The sequence below is a fragment of the Hylobates moloch genome, unplaced genomic scaffold (genome assembly GCF_009828535.3).
Source record: "Hylobates moloch isolate HMO894 unplaced genomic scaffold, HMol_V3 SCAFFOLD_7, whole genome shotgun sequence".
Taxonomy (NCBI): Eukaryota; Metazoa; Chordata; class Mammalia; order Primates; family Hylobatidae; genus Hylobates; species Hylobates moloch.
The window spans coordinates 87,795,602-87,812,913 of record NW_026652282.1 but is presented as its reverse complement, the minus strand read 5'-3'; the positions used below and the strand labels follow the sequence as shown (position 1 = coordinate 87,812,913).

The following is a 17,312-nucleotide window of genomic DNA, read 5'->3' as shown; positions in this document are numbered from 1 at the left end:
TTACCAAATATTAGAGACAGCAGCTGGGTTTTATACAAGTGCATTGCCTGTTACTCTTGTTCAGTTCATGGCCAACTAATATGACACAAGCTTCCAAAAGAAGCCTTTGTTTCAAAATATACATCCGTCCAGTACTGCCAAATTAGATTTTCCCTCCACACATTTAGTCAGGGAGTTAACTGTGCTTTACAAGTGTATTTTTTCCTCTTTTGCTGTATTGGCTCAGAGCCAGTCTCTCCAGAGAGAAAATGTGCATGTATGCATACAATTTTTTTTTCCTGCAAAATGTTAATGAACATAGCTACTTGAGGTATTAGTTTCTGAAGGTTTTAGATGGACCACATCCATACTGAAAAAGTTATAGTGAGATTTTCAAAATTCCCTTATTAAAAAAATTTTTTTAAAGTTAATGTAGAGAGCACAGACTCCTGTGAACTATTAGTTAACCCAGTTACTTACAAATAATAACTGCGAAAGACTGTTAAAAATTTCAGGATTTCTTTCTCAAACACATCAATATTTTCTATTAAAACATACCTAATTAGAACATATCTAAAACCTGACGACAAGGTAATTTTTAAAATGAAGCAGCCGCTCATTTACTTCCACCACAACCCACACCATGATTTCATTCTACATGCTGAAGGAGGAATAAACTATAGACATATGTGCTATAGACACCCTCTTTTAGGAGTAGATGAGACCTCCCTATCTCTGAAGTAGGATTATGTTGTTCTAATTTTAGTAAGATTTTAGCCTTCACCACTCCCAAACAAAAGAAATTCTGGTTATTTATATTAAGATGGTGCCTGAAAGAAGGAGAAAGGGTTAATACTCTTTAGCATCTTTTCTGGCTGCAAAAGGCTTCCATAAACCTTGGTTGGATTACTTGATTGCCTGGAAGCAAATGTACATGAAGGACTGCCCTGGGTAGTTGAGATCATTTCGCTTACAAGTTGGGTGCATTCCACTGGTGTGCATAAAGTTCTGCTTGGAAGTGAGAATGTTCATAAGCAATGCTAATGTAAGAACCTCCTGGTAATCCTAGCACCTCTGCCCTTGTTCCAATCACGTGCAGGATACACCTGCAGGCCCCTGACTTTCTCCAGCTATAATTACTCACCTGGGACTCAGAGCTGCCGATGATACACAGCTGGAAGAATAAAATAGGCCAAAGGACAAATAGCTCCATTCACATGAGCAGAATATATTTCATTGTTCTTGATAGTGTTGCTGCCTCAAACTCCATAATGTCAGACCAGACCCTGTTACTCTCTCTGACTTTGATAACTTTCCTGTTTCACAAACCTCCCTAAATTCAACCACTTATTAATTCATTCAACAATTATTTGTTGAGCATCTGCAATGGCTACTTGACTTCTTTACCCATCTGACCAGACCTTCTAGACTCCTGTCCTATTGCTTGTACTATGGTTATTTGTCTTCCAAACATACTAAACTCACATATTCTTGGTTCTGTCCTTACTGGCTCCACCTATATTCTGATATTGCAGTTCAATGCTACAAACACTTACCCCTAGAAGTACTTCTATACTTACATTTTCCAAGCTGTGACAAACAGCATGCATGTCCTTGGTACGTATTAACACCCAACACATCTGGATTATAAATTTTACCTCGCATTCTAGAAGCACACCATTTGTTGAAAAAATGAATGCTTCTGGTTTCATTCATGTCCCTTTAAGATGAACTAAAGGTGAAGAGCTTATGGTGGCTGGCCAGAGCAGGAAGATAGCTCTCAAAGCCACCATGTCAGATGTCCCAGAAGTTCTAGGATACCAGCTAGTGAGCCAGCAGTGACACGGATGCTACAGTTTAAATAATGCACTTCAGTCTTATGCAGACAGCCAAGGAAACCTCATGAATAGCTGCAGCTGTTGCTCACAAAGAGGAGCAAGATAGATAAAGCAAAATCAACAACATGATGCAAATAAGGTTAACAGCAAGGCCTGAAAATAGTTTCTAAACCAAAAGGCTGTTCAGCAGCACCGCTTTTCTAGGCAAGGCTAATGAGCCTTCCTTTGTGCTAAATCATGCTGACTAAGCTCATCTGAGGAACCTGGAAATAGAGCACAATGCAGACAGAACAGTGTAAAGAAGAGGGCTGGCACAGTGGTTACCATAGGTATGCTGTTCCTAATAAAGAGAGAAGTTATAAGGAAGATAACGAAACATTTTGTAGAAGAATTTTCCTTTTGTTACGTTTGTCCTTTTCTGTTATAAAATCTGATTCGAATCCTGTTCCCTATCAAGAAGCCATTCGTGTTTATAACTCAGTTGTTCTGCAGCTGTGCTAAACAGAGTGCTAAACTCCCCTAGTTTCTACAGAGCAAATACTGTGTAATCTTGTTGATTATTATATACCTACTACCTACTATAGTACTATAGTACGTGTGTGTGTGTGTGTGACTGTAGTGTTAATCCAGATGAAGAATATAAGTAAATGCATCATGCATAGTCCCTGCCACTTAGTAGACACTTAAATATTTAATGACTGAAAAATTGAAAGGTTAAATAAATGAAGCAATCATTGGTGGGGTGAAATAAAATGAATTAAATTTTAAACATGGCTAAGAAGTTAAAGTTTGTTGGATGGATTTTATTTTATACAAAATCAGGCATTTTTATAAGAACTTTTAGGAAATACTATTATAGATATTATCATAGAGCATGAAGAAAAAGCATATGGTTAAAATTAAGTTGTGCCTATGATATGTCAAAATATTTAAATAGTGAAATGAAAAATTTGATAGATTATCTGGATGACATTTGGCATTCTGTAACTGTAGATTTCTAAAAGGCAGTTAAAATTCATTTATTCATTTTCACCATATACATGTTGACTTTTTAGTATTCCACTGAAGCTAATACAGAGGTTATATACTTAAAGTCCAAGGTTCTATGCAGAAATATAAAATATTTTAACCATCCTTCCTAATGAAAACACTTGAAGTATCCTCTCCCCATATTGCATTTTCCCCCAAACAATGAATTTGGAATCAATACATAAAATTATGTAATCAAAATGCTCTATATTACTGGACACCTTTGAACCCATGAGCCACATTGCAGATAAAGATGCATAGTGGAATATTTAATTCTTGAAAAATTGTATCATATCAGCATAAAATTAATCTTACAAATATGTACTATGATCAGTTAGTCTAGGTTATTGGGTATCAGTGATGAAGGTAATTAATTATTATAGATTAACATAATAAATCGTATAATCTCAGAGATTAACAAACTGCATACTATCAGGACTCAAAACATATTAATCACAGAAGCCTCCCTTTCATATTTTTATTTATTTTATTCTTTTTTCTTTTAGATACAGGGTCTCACTCTGTCACCCAGGCTGGAGTGCAGTGGTGCGATCATAGCTCACTGCAACCTTGAACTCCTGGGTTCAAGCGATTCTCTTGACTCGGCCCCCACGACTATCTGGTACCAAAGGCATGCACCACCATGCCCACCTAATATTTTTTAAACTAATTTTTGTAGAGGTGAGGTCTCCCTATGTTGCGCAGGGTGATCTTGAACTCCTGGGCTCAGACAATCCTCCTGCTTAGGTCTTCCAAAATGCTGAGATTTTGTGAGCTACTGTGCCTGGCCCCTTTTATGTTCTTTTACATAGATAATACATCTTTTACCTTCACAATTGGATACTTTAGCCACTTGCTGGCACCTGGGAACCAGGGACATTTCCCTCAATAACATATTCTCTCTAGTTTTTTTTCTGTGTACAGATATGAAGTCAAGATTTTTCAATATTAACTGTTGTATAGAGGAAGAACTGAGGGTAATTGATCATATTTCCATATATATTGTCAGTGTATATAATAATTGTTGGAATAGGCCTTAATTTTTCATTTTTAAGATAAGGTCTGAATAAGAGTCTGTAGTACTTTTAAACGGGCTGCTGTAATTGCTGAGTAAATGTGTAGATTTGAAAATGAGCAAATGAGCATGCATATGTACTCATCAAAAAGCATTTCACGCCAGGTGCAGTGGCTAACGTCTGTAGTCCCAGCATTTTTGGAGGCTAAGTCCAGAGGATTGCTTGAATGCAAGAATTTGAGACCAGCCTAGGTAACAAGGCAAGACCCTGTCTCTACAAGAAATAACAATAATAATAATAATAATAATAATAATAAATTAGCCAGGCATGGTGGCATGCACCTGTAATCTCAGCTACTCAGGAGGCTGAGGCAGGAGGATTGCTTGAGTACAGGAGTTCGAGGCTGCAGTTAGCCAGGATTGCACTACTGCACTCCAGCCTGGGTGACAGTGAGACTCTGTCTCAAAAAAAAAAAAGGCAAAACAAAACAAAACAAAAAACACACATTTCTTTGTAGTTAAAAAAAAAAGAATTTCTGTAATTTACTATGAAAATATGAAAGTCAATTAAAACCCGCCCATATGATCATTTATATAATAGTAACAATAAGACCAAAATCAGATTCCTCAAAAATTTTGACATTACATCTATCACTATAAAATTAAAATCAAAATTGTGAATTTCTCTTTTTTGAGGTAAGACCATCAACTCAAAAAAAATAAACAAAAGCTCCAACCTTACTTATTTTGGTACAATGAAAACTCAGTTTTAAGTCTGTCTTTTTAAAATAATGTTTTCCAAATAGGACTACTTCCTAAAAAATTTTTTGGCTTACCTGTGGCATTCTATACACATTTCCAAGGCTTACAGCAGTTGTGGGATGAGAACTTTATGTATAAGAAGCTACATGCCATGATTTCTTATTGATTTTGATTGGAAACATGGCAGTTTGTACCCTTGAAAAAAATTAAATCATTTTAAATGTTCAAAGAAACAAAGCTCAGTATACTGCTTTATTGATATTTCACTCACAAGATTTTCAAAATTCATAAACAGCAAACATAAGAAAATTATGAGCTACACTCTGAATTTTTATTCTTTCAGATCACCTTTGAGAATGGTGCTATAAGCATTCAAAATATGTAGGTACATGTACTTTGAGCTTTAAAAGGATTGTCTCCATAGCTTTCAATCTGTTTCTTGCATGATTGCTTGTTTTGTAGATGGCAGCAATGGCTATAAATGATCTGTACTTAAACTTGCATTTTCTGAAAAAAATTGGAATTGATTCTTAATTTGCTTCTTACTAAGAGGGAGGGATTTGACAGCAATTGTTTTATCTCCTGAGCAACTAATGTCTCATTGTTAAACTTTTTATTGGAAATAAAGTCAAATGTATAGGAATATTATAAAAATAAAACTATTTCAAAAAACATACATAGCATTTACTCAGATTTACCTACTGTTAATATATTCTCCTCTTTTCTCTTTTTCTTGGTAAGTCTTCTAAACTACTTAAAGGTAAGTAACTTGCCATAGCGCTTTACCCCTAAATATTTCAGCTTGTACTTTCTAAAAATAGGGAAGTTCTCTTACATAATCATAAATGCATGCCATTTAATGGAATTTGAACAGTAGAAGACAGCTTACCATCATTAGTTTCATCAGCTCCAAAGTGCTGCCTGTAGAAGAGCATCAATTCAATGTTGTAGCATTTGTAAATGACCACCAGCAGTACAAGGAGGAGGAAGATTGCTCCCAGGCCCCCTGCAAGCTCAATTTTGTAGATTAAATCTGGAGCGAACAGAATAAACAGGAAAAGGTAATTAAATCAGTAACACTTGGGATCTTCCCATATTTCTAGTATATAAGATGCACTACCATTCTGTTTTCCTTTCCAGAAAATTCTTGCTTAATGCAGTAGCTTTGCTCTTGATACATTTGTATGAATCAAATTTTTGTAAAATAAACTATTTAAAATTTGATTAATTTACTATTAAAAGTGGTAAGTCTATCTGAAAAGGAATAGTTGCTCTCAATTCGTTTTGAATGCATTTAAGATGTCACATATATGCTTTTGCTCTAAATGTATTTCAGGGAACTATTAAAGCTACTTTATTCGGGTCCAAGACCAATATTTTCTTATTTCTGTTTAATTATCTTATTGGTTTGGCAAGATTACCATCTAGTACTTCTCAGGCCACAGGCCCTATTCTTTTGCAGGAGAACAACATCATAAAATTACTTTCAGAGTCAAATAAAATCTAATGAGTTTGCAGGATTTAACTGTTTCATTTAGCCCCAGTAGAGCATAATCCAATATAAGGTAAGCAGGTAAAATTAGCTTATCCATTTCCCCTACTTATTTGAATAAATGACTGTAATATATATGTGATATAATATGCCCAATGGAGCTAAAACAGAATGAGAAATCCAGGCTAATCACTTGGCCTCTTCAGCCAACACCAGCCTACCTGATAGCAGACTTAGGCTGCTCCAGTGGGGCATCCCTAGGACTCCGAGCATTGGATCAATTAAATCAAAATATAATGGAAGAAGACATAATGTCTCCCAGGCTCAGGGAACAGTGACTTAACCTGTAGTTAATCAGTGATATTAATAAATCTAAAGAGTGTATCATCAAAAGAGGGTATGGTATCATGAAATTTAGAGAAATGGGAAGTCAGAGGAGAATTTAGAATGTGAGTTCAGCAATGTCCATAGGAAAAATACTGAATCTGAGAGACATCAGACCAGAGACGTATTTTCCACAGGGACATTATTGGTCTCATTGTAATTAGATAAAATTACCTACAAGATTACCTAACCTCCCGTTAACGTAATTACATAATTACCAAGTGACTATTTTATTACTAATTCAGCTTACCATGTAACTGGAAACTAGAAAAGAGAGAGACAATCTAGTTTGTACATCAGTTCCTTGTGAGTTTAGTTGGCATCAGTCAGTCTTCCTGGATGGATCAATTCTGGGGCACTGTCAAAATCAAATTGCTGACCACTGACAGTCTGTCACTCTTGAAAGCCAGACTGTCAACCTTTCTCTAGGAATGTCCCTTATCTCTATACAGGATTATTGCTTAAGAGAAATTAGCCAGGCTCAATATAACAATTAAGATCCATTTAGTAGTTTATATTTTATAAAAAAGAATATATATATATATATATGTATATATATATACACACACACAGAGAGAGAGAGAGAGAGAGAGAGAGAGAACAGCCAATCAGGAGACTCATAGAATGGAAATTTAAGAAACACAAATAAATGTCACTCTTTTTGAGTATGGAGAGAGGGGGAAGGATAGAAAAGGGAAGAGAGTGGGGCTGCTGTGAAGGACAAAATATGCCAACAAGGAACATTGTGAGGGTACACACAATGAATAGGGGCAGGAAATTGGAATCTGTGTCTGTCGTGCCTGCTGCAAGAGGTGGTCTTTTAAAAAACTAAGCCACAAAATTTCAGGTAAAAAAAAAAAAAATTCACCACATAATTAGCAATGCTTCCTGCCCTCTATGTAAAACATGGCTCTCCAGGAACCACTACCTTCCTCTGCCTCTGCCTATGTTGGGGATAAAGCAGGCTTTCTTAAGAAATCTCTGTGGGCTGCAAATCACAATTTGTACTTGTTTTCTCACCATCTTAAATACACCATCAATTATACATTATTAAAAGCCAATTTTAAATAGAGAGAGCAATACAATTTTCTTTGTTACTCTGAAAACTGACTTCTCTTTCTTCTTAGGGCATTAATTGACTTGATTCAAAAGGTTTTTCCTGTTTTAAGATGTTCACTTTATGCTATAAATTTTTTGGTCTTTCTGTCTCTCTCTCTGGTCAGAAGAGCTTTCAAATGTTTTAAAAGTCGTGAAATGGGAAGTTTTTCAGCAATTTCTCTTATTTACAGAGTAGAGTTGCTATTAGGTAGATGGAAAACTTCAGCAGCAGGAACAATTTGTGCTCTCAAGTAGCAGACATTTTTTCAGCAGTAAATTTATGGAAGAAAACTATGGTGAAAAAAGTACCTTTGTGATTTTGGGGTCCATTTTATAAAAATGTCTTTGAAAGATATTATGTAATGATGGCTGTTTAAGTTGAAAACTGTGGACCTAGGCCCAGAGACTCAACCAGATTCTTTGATTCAGCCCAGGCAGTCACATCAAAAGGGAAACATCTATCCTATAATCAGAGGGCAGAATTGCCATCACCATAATGACACCTGGATTTTCTTTTGTCTTCTATTTTCAATTGCAATTTTCAATCTCAGCAGGATCTATACTTCTAGGGACATTTACTGACTAAGAAACCGAAAGTCATTTTAGTTGGGCTGTGTCTTGTATATGCTTCACAAAGAGAGCTGTAGCAAGAACAGCAAATATTTATGGGCTTGTAACTTCTTCTAGGCACCCAAAGTACATGTGTAGCTCTTTTTACCTTCTTAGTTTGAACCCACCTATTTCTTCACTGTGAACACAAAGATCAGATATTATAGAATGGGACAAATAGCAACTGAAGCCAAGGGACTGGAGAGAGGGAATGCAGGGAATGTTTGAGCTTGCTCCTCTGACTCACAAGTTGGGAAGCAGGTTAGGAGATCCCACCTGAGGGCTTCTGTCATGGTCTGAATGTCTGTTCAAAATGCATATGTTGTAACCTAACCCCCAAGGTGATTATGTAAGACGGAGGCCTGGCCAGGCACAGTGGCTCAAGCCTGTAATCCCAACACTTGGGGAGGCCGGGGCAGGAGGGTCGCTCGAAGCCAGGAGTTTGTGACCAACTGGGTCAACAAAGTGAAGCCCTGTCTCTACAAAAAATTTAAACAATTAGTCGGGCATGGTGGTGTGTCCCAGCTACTCTGGAGGCTGAGGTGGGAGAATTACTTGGGCTCAGGAGTTTGAGGCTGCAGTGCGCTATGATTGAGCCACTGCATTCCAGCCTGGGCAACAGAGTGAGACCCTGCCCTGTTTCTAAAAAAACAAAAAATAAAAAACGAGGGAAGCATGTGAGAGGTGACTAGGTCATGAGGGTAGAACTTTCATAAATGGGGCCTGTTATAAGAGATGCCTGAGGAAACCTGTTTGCTGCTACTGCCATGTGAGGACACAAAGAAAGTGCCATCTATGCGAAATGGGTCCTTACCAGATACCAAATCTGTTGGTACCTTGATCTTGGTCTTCCTAGCCTCCAGAACTGTGAACAATCAATTTATGTTGTTTATATACTATCCAGTCTAAGGTATCTTGTTATAGCACCCCAAATGGACTAAGACAGAAATTGGTACTGAGAAGTGGGGTGCTGCTGTAACAAATACCTAAAGTTGTGGAACCAGCTTTGGAACTGGGTAATGGATAGAGGGTAGAAGAGATTTGAAAAGAGCCTTAAGGGCAATTCTGGTGAGGGCTTGGAAGAAGAGAGCTGTAGAGAATTCCTCAGTCATCTTAGAGATTGCCTAAATGGTCGTGATCAGAATGTTAGTAGAAATATGAATGGTAAAGGCCATGCTGATATCTCAGACAAAAATGAGGAATAGGCCCCTACCAGATATGAATCTGCTGGTGCCTTGATCTTGGACATCCCAGCCTCTAGGATTGTGAGCACCAAACTTATAATGTTTAAAAATTACCCAGTCTAAGGTGTTTTGTTATAGCATCCTGAGCAGGCTCAGAAAGTTTTCTATTCAGGTATGGTGGGACAGAGTGAAGCAGCAGCACTGAGAATGAAGAGAGAGAGATTCAATGGTATGCCTCTGTTTTATGAGAAAGGAAGTATGTGCAGAGAAACAGAAATAATTACCAGAATTTCTTGAACCTAAGTTCAGACTCTTGGCTCACCAAAGAAAAAATTTAGGATGAACTTCTTACTGAAATGCTAGTTGCACTTACTGGCAAATTGTTCACCTGAGAATAAGGAAGTGGTAGGTGCAGACAGAAGATAGGTAAGAAGATGGGTAGGTTACAAAACTTGATCCTGTTAATTGGATATATTAGATGTGAGTTTTCACTTTACAAAAGCCCTTTTCACTTAATGAAAGGATGCATCATGTTTCTTCTCCATAATGATCACTTAAGGCATTTTAAATATTTGACTTAGAGCTCATCAGGAAGTTATTGTTCCATAAAACAAGCCATACTAGTATTCCAAGTAGGAATACTACTGCCAATGAGGCCAGGCTATGATGTGATAAAGCCTAAAAGGTCCAACTCCAAAGGAAATATCTTAAGTTTCTCAAAAAAAGCCAGAGCTTGTTCTGACTTAAAAAAAATATGACAGGTCCATAAGGATTCTTGCTCTTTCTTGGGCTTCCACTATATTGTCAGAAGCTGCTAAGGAGACCAAGTGAGGGAAGATTAACTGCATACTTTTGTAAAGCACAATGAAATCATTTAACTGCTACCTAGAACAGAGAGTACAAACTGGTATACTATGGGCCAAAAAATTGGTTCTGTTGGATCATACAATGTTTCAAAAATGAATACTAATATTTAAAAATTAAAAGACATCATATCCAGTCTTTCAGCTTCACTTGAAAACTTCGAAGCTCTTATATCCCTGGGCATACATTCCAGCAAAAACAGCAGTAATCTTATAGAACAAAGTAGTTGTTGCCCTTTTAAAGCAAGGCATGTTTTCTCTAGTCTATGTTTTGATTTTGTCTAATATCCAGCCCTCTTCTTAAAAAATTCAGTATTTTCCTGGGAACTGAGGTCTTTTGAGTTTGCAATCCCTGGAAAGTAAACAATACTTGAAAAGAAAAAATGCATTTAGCTAATCCAGGGCAGACATTAGTCATGACAAAATCACAGATCAAATCTTCTTTTTATCAATCCCTGTTATCTGTTGCTCACCTGATTGTGCTTGTCCTCTATGAGGAGAATTTTCATCCAAGAAATAGTTTTGAGCACTTATTACGTTTTATGCACTAGAGATACAGCAGTAAATAAGGCAAGAAAAGTTCCTGTTCTCCAGTATTCTATATTTTAGTGGGGGGAAGAAAACAAGAAGCAAACAAACATGTAATATAATATCCAATAGTAATAGACAAAGTGAAAATAAGTAGAGATAGGTTAGAAGAAAAAGAAAATGAAAGGTAATATCATTTTATATAGGATGGACAGAAAATAACCATCAAGAGGTAACATTTAAGTAGAAATCTGTATGAAGGGAAGGAGAGAGTCATGGAGACAGCTGGAGGCAAGAGTGTTCCAGACAGATGAAATAGCAAGTGCAAAGGACCTGAGGCAGGACTGTGTTTGGTGAACATGAGAAACAGAAAACAGGCTAGCGTGTATAATGTATGAAGAAAATTGTGGTAGAAAATGAGATCAGACGTAAGAACAGCTTGTGCAGTGCCTTACAGGACATGGTAAAGATTTGGGATTTCATTCTTAGTGGAAAGGGAAGGAACTGTGAATGGAGGGTTCTGATCAGGGGAATAACATGACCTTACTTACATATTTAAATGACCCTTCTGACTGTTGTGATAAGAATACACTGTGAGAGGAAAAGGGTGGAAGCAGGGAGACCAGTTAGGCTGTTACCATGATCCAGGTAATTGGTGCTGATGGCTCAGAAGAGGATGTGGGTAGTGAAGGTGGGAAAAGTGTTCAGAGTCTAAATAGGCTTTGAAAGTTAAGCCATGGGATTTGCTGGTGGAGTAGATATAGGATGTGAGCAGAGAAAAGAGAAAGTGAAGAATGACTCCAAAGATTTTGGCATGAGCAACTAGAACAATGGTGATGGAGATGGAGAAGAGGACTGGAGGATCAGGTTTGTAGGCAGGAGAAATTAGGAATCCTGTTTGGGAAAAGCTAAATTTGATATGCCTACTAGATCTCTAAGAAGAGTTGTTTAGTAGGCAATTGAGTATACAGGTGAGAAGTCCAGGCTAGATATAAATTTGGGAGTTGTTAGCATATAAGTGGTTAAGCAAAACCATGAGATGGAGATAGAATGAAATCACCTACTGAATGAGTGAGAAGAGGGGACCTGAACTCTGGGGAACTCCAATATTTAAATATTTGGAAGATGAGAATTAACATTGTCAGTTAACATGATTTAGACCAGTTTTCTTGTAGAAGCCTTGGGTGGTAGCAGAGTATTATAGTGTGTCTTGGTTTGTAGTGTCAAATTTTTAGAAATTTTTAGGGGCTGCCCTGTGTTGCTTTACTTATTAAAGAGAAATGGATTTATTTTAAAACTCACATAAGGTTATTTCTGTCCACACGGGCTGATTGATAAGACACCTCCCCATTATTTTTCCTCATAGCAGGTTTTTAATTATAACACTACATGTCTTTTGTGGAATTCTAAAAAATGTTTAATCTTGGTCTTTCTTTGCATTCTCACTCCTCCAAAGAGTATAAGCTCCAAGAAGACCTGGGTATGTCTATCTTATTCAGCGTTCTATTCCCCAGCACCTATCATAGTGCTGGCTGTAGCTAAGTCTTCATCAATAAAAGAAAAAAATAACCATTTATTTGACCAGAATGGGTTCTAAGTGCTTATTACTAGCTAGACACTGCTCAAGTTGATATCTCTGAGGATACAGAGGTACAGCAGCAGGCTCTGATTGGAGGATCTCTAAGCCCGAAATAAGACTGAGATGAACAGAAACAAAGTGATCCTCGCCACAAGGTGTTTGGGCATGATCAATACCTGCCCTTCATGTGGTTCCTAAGTGGTTACCTAGGATAAATTATCCAAGTTCAGTATAATAATAAAGACTGTTTGGTTATGGCATATTTCACACCCATTATATCATTATTATTTGAACCTCAAAGTGACTCTGCAAGGTAGGTATTATTAATCATATTTTAAAGATAAGAAACTAAGGTTTAGGGAGTCTAATAAGACAAGTCAGTCCTACTGAACCAGGATCTCCTGAAATCTGGGTCTTCTGACTTTATTAGACTCCTTTACACTTAAATATGCCTTTATTTTAAGATAGAATCAAGTCTAATGGAGTATGAAGTGGTGCTAGAGATATAAATGCATTTTTTCAGAATAATGATTCCTCTCTGCTTCTTCAAGAGCTGCTGGTCATTGTCAAGTATTCGGGCTGGCTGGAAAATATAAATTCCATCCTGGCCAGGAAGTACAACTAAGTGACCTTGCTGATTGAATCTGTTCTATTATTGCTCTAAAACCTAGGCAACAAAAACACTGATTGAGAACATTTGTTCTGCTACATTTGCAAAGCCTTTGCCAGATGTACATATACAGAAAGTATTTAGCCTTTTGTAGCAATTAAAAGTCATAGCAAGGTAAGAGCCAATTCAGAAGCTACTCTAGCTGCTGAGATTGTTTGTTGTTCATATATCTGTTTTTTTATCTCCTTTATATGTAAATTTAGAGTTTCTTTTCTTTGTTCATTATATACAATTTCCACCCCATCTGGAACCAACTTGAGAAAGGGATGCCAAAATATTTAGAAATATATGCACCTGATAAAGACCTCTTAATACCAGGTCATATCATAAAATATGGTTTATAATTTTTATGATAACAATTGTAAGAATATTATATGGGATTATTAATTTTTTTATTTTTTAGTTAGGGAATAAAAAAGCAACTGTGTTTCTCATCCAATAATAAAATCTCTTGCATTTCATTTAAGCAATATAAGCTATAAGAAGGCAAAATATGGAGAAAATATTGAATGTCAAATATATATCAAATTGTATGCAACACTTATAACTAAGGTACACTTTATATCACTGGATTTAACATATGACAATACTTCATTTCATTTATCCACTTCCTAATGGTATTGAAGATCATAGGTATTTTATGCTAATATGCAGAGCAAGAGAAATATCTTTCCTTAAAAAGACAAAATGGTTAATAAAGGTTTACACTACATGATAAAATAAAGCCAGGAAGTATCTCTAACTTCAATAGTTGTTGATAGCTAAGCAAACCATAGTTATAGTTATAAAAATAAATACCCTTTTTACGCAGCAGAACACTGGCATGTTTCCGTCCATTTCGGTTTTCAACATGGCAGGTATAATTCGCCAGGTCAGCTTCCACGACTGAGTCAAAGATGAGTGCCAACTCAACTTCTTTTTCTCCAAGATGCTCTTTGAGAAGCCTGAAATAAAGACAGTATTCTTGGCTGAATTGGCTTGATTTGGGCAGAAAGCAGCCATGCAAAGACTACAGATGGTCACACAGCTCACACAGGTCTCTGATGACGGGCGTGGAGAATCCTGGCTGGGTGTATGTGTGGGTGGGACCTTCTACAAGAAAACACAAAAAGTGGCTCTTGACATGAAGATAAGATGGAAAAGAAAAGAAGTGAATAATTCACTTGGCAAAAAGACATAGTAACATGCCACTAGGCTTTGATAAATAAAGTCAACATGGCTTGTATGGTGAAAAGGAGGAAACACTGAGTTCCATGCTCTAAACTAAGATCATGGAAACTAATTGGATTTTTGCATCATGGCATTAAGAGAAAAAATCTGTAGGAGTATAGGTTTTGTGGTAGAAGTTAGAGTTTTGACAGTAGTGAGGTAAAGGTGTAAAGAAGGGGGCCTTGAATATAGTTGCCTTATGAGAAGTAAACTGAAGATTTTTAGTGGCCTTCTATCTCCATACATTAGTGAGAAGCCTACTCTCTGCTTTTCTCCTGGCTTTTGTCCAATGCAGTAATGTGCTCTGAGCCCTAATCCCCCAATAATGCTAACACGCCCATGATCCTGATTTCTCCAGACACTGCTCCCCATCTGTCCCTCTGCTTTCTGCCCTCACAGGAGAAGCCCTCTGCAACATTTTCTCCTAGCCTTGCTTTTTTTTAAAGCTGCAAAGGATCTTGTATGGCCAGGAACAGATGTTCTTTGCAGAGGGGCTGAATTGCTAGGGTTATTTCCTGAAGAGTCCGCCTCCTGTTTCTTTGGAGAGTTATACTCTCAACAACGACCAGCTACCTTCTGGGTGAGATGAAAGTGGGTACCCTGTCAACTTTTCTTTTCTTTCTCTTTCCTTTGGCCAAAGAAGGAGCGAATCATGAGTCTACATGGTGACAACCCTGCAGTTTAGTTCTGGAGTAGGTTCTTAAATACATATATTTTTCAATCATGAAATATTTTAGATGGAAAATCGGAGAAGCAGAAGTAATTCTCATCTTCTTTTTGGACACCTGGTTATAAATGCAGGGAATGTCCCTATGACTTACTGGCACTCAGCATAAAATTGGAAACATGACTGCTCAGAAAAAAACTGGGCTCTAAGTACCCGCCTCCCAATTACAAGCTCAGGCTTGGTCTTTACAAAACCATTAACTCAATGGTGCCTTAATTTAACTCATCTTGAAACTGTAAAATAACTACCATACGTACTTCAACTTTGTTGTAAGGGTAAAATGGGTTAAAGTGATTTGAAAAGTAAATAGCACTATGCACACGCAAAGGTATGTTATTAAACACAAACATTTCATTATCTGAAGGTAGATTGTATTTTAGCTACTCCAAAAATATTTGTATTTACATTTACTGACATTTAAGATTGGCTTGGCTTAACCTCTTCTGCTTCCCATTTGAGAGCAGGAAGGGCTTAAAGTTGGGCTGGTGGAATGGAGTTTCTAAAATTTGAGTCTCTCATACTAAAATCTCAAGCCCTTTACATTTATGTACCATCGCAGAACCAGACAAGTATAAGAATTTTCTTAACTGCATTTGGGAGACCACATCTTATGGTTAGTTTTTCTATAAATTGTTTTTATTTTTCCTGACTAAAGTTGTAGTTTCTCTTTTTCTCTTCTCTCCCGACATGTACCTAACCAAGACAAAATTGGCAATTTACTACTTTCATGGTTTATATTGACTTTTGCTCTCTGTTTTTCTCCCTGATGTTGGTAAATAACACCACACTCAATTATTTTAGCTCTGTGTAACCTGCTGTGGAAGAACCCCCTATAGTTTCAGAAGCTGCGTAGGCACCACAACTTCAGTTTAATTTGAAGCTTCACATGGAGGGCAGCCATAGCCTCTGCCAGGCACAGGGTGGAAAGCTGATCCTGTTCTTCCCAACCAAGCCTTTCCTTCTTCTAATGCAGTTTCCAAAAACAGCTCTTCACAGGCTGCAGAAAGAATCTGGAGAGAGGATTTGAAAAATGATCCTTGGTTCATCTATTAATATATATGAGGTGTCTTAATTATCAGCTCCTGAAAAACCTAGGTGACTTTCGTTTTTTGGAATTAAAGATCAAAATGGTGTTTATGACTACAAATCACTCAACACAGCAGTCATAATTTTCTAGCAAATATATTATTTTTAATTTTAATTTTAGGTTCAGGGGTACATGTGCAGGTTTGTTTTATAAATTGCCTGTCACAGGGGTTTGGTGTACAGATTATTTTATTACCTAGGTAATAAGCATAGTACCCTCCTGCCACCCTCCAAGACTCTCAAGTAGGCCCTGGTGTCTGTTGTTTCCTTCTTTGTGTTCAAATGTACTCAATATTTAGCTCCCACTTATAAGTGAGAACATGTGGTATTTGGTTTTCTGTTCCTGTGTTAGTTCACTTAGGATAATGGCTTCCAGCTCCATCCATGTTGCTGCAAAGAACATGATCTCATTCTTTTTTATCACTGTGTACTATTCCATGGTGTATATGTAGCACATTTTCTTTATCCAGTCTACCACTGATGGGCATTTAAGTTGATTCCATGTCTTTGCTATTGTGAATATTGCTGTGGTGAACATAGCCATGCATGCATCTTTATGGTAGAACAATTTATATTCCCTTGGGTATATACCCAATGATCCAATAATGAGATTGCTGAGTTGAACGATAATTCTCTTTTAAGTTGTTTGAGAAATTGCCAAACTGCTTTCCACAATGACTGAACTAATTTACATTCCCACCAGCAGTGTACAAGCACTCTCCTTTCTCTGCAACCTCACCAACATCTGCTATTTTTTGACTTTTTAATAATAACCATTCTGAATGGTGTGAGATGGTATCTTGTTGTGGTTTTGATTATCATTTCTCTAATGCTTAGTGATGTTGAGCATTTTTACATATGCTTGTTTGGCTGCATGTATGTCTTCTTTGGAAAAGTGTCTGTTCACGTTCTTTGCCCACTTTTTTATGGAGTTTTTTTTTTTTTTTTTTTTTGAGACGGATCTCCCTGTTGCCCAGGCTGGATCATGGCCATGGTCACTGCAACTCCTCCGGTTGCCTCCGAGTAGCTGGGACTACAGGCGCCCACCACTACACCCGGCTAATTTTTTTGTATTTTTAGTAGAGATGGGGTTTCACCGTGGTCTCGATCTCCTGACCTCGTGATCCACCCGCCTCGGCCTCCCAAAGTGCTGGGATTACAAGCGTGAGCCACCACGCCTGGCCTTTTATGGAGTTTTTTTGGTTTTAATTTTTTTAAGTTCTGTGGATTCTGGATATTAGTCCTTTGTCAGATATATAG

General features: G+C 37.2%; 1 protein-coding gene across 1 annotated transcript in view; it reads right to left on the bottom strand.

Moving 5' to 3' along the window:
• The window catches only part of IL1RAPL2 (interleukin 1 receptor accessory protein like 2), a 1,126,326-nt gene that overhangs the window by 13,220 nt on the left and 1,095,794 nt on the right, over window positions 1–17,312 (bottom strand). The window contains exons 8-9 of the mRNA XM_032757406.1: window positions 13,829–13,974; window positions 5,513–5,656 (exon numbers count right to left, since the gene is read on the bottom strand). Of these exons, the coding sequence (XP_032613297.1) occupies window positions 5,513–5,656; window positions 13,829–13,974 (290 nt within the window). The remainder of the gene's footprint in view (window positions 1–5,512; window positions 5,657–13,828; window positions 13,975–17,312) is intronic.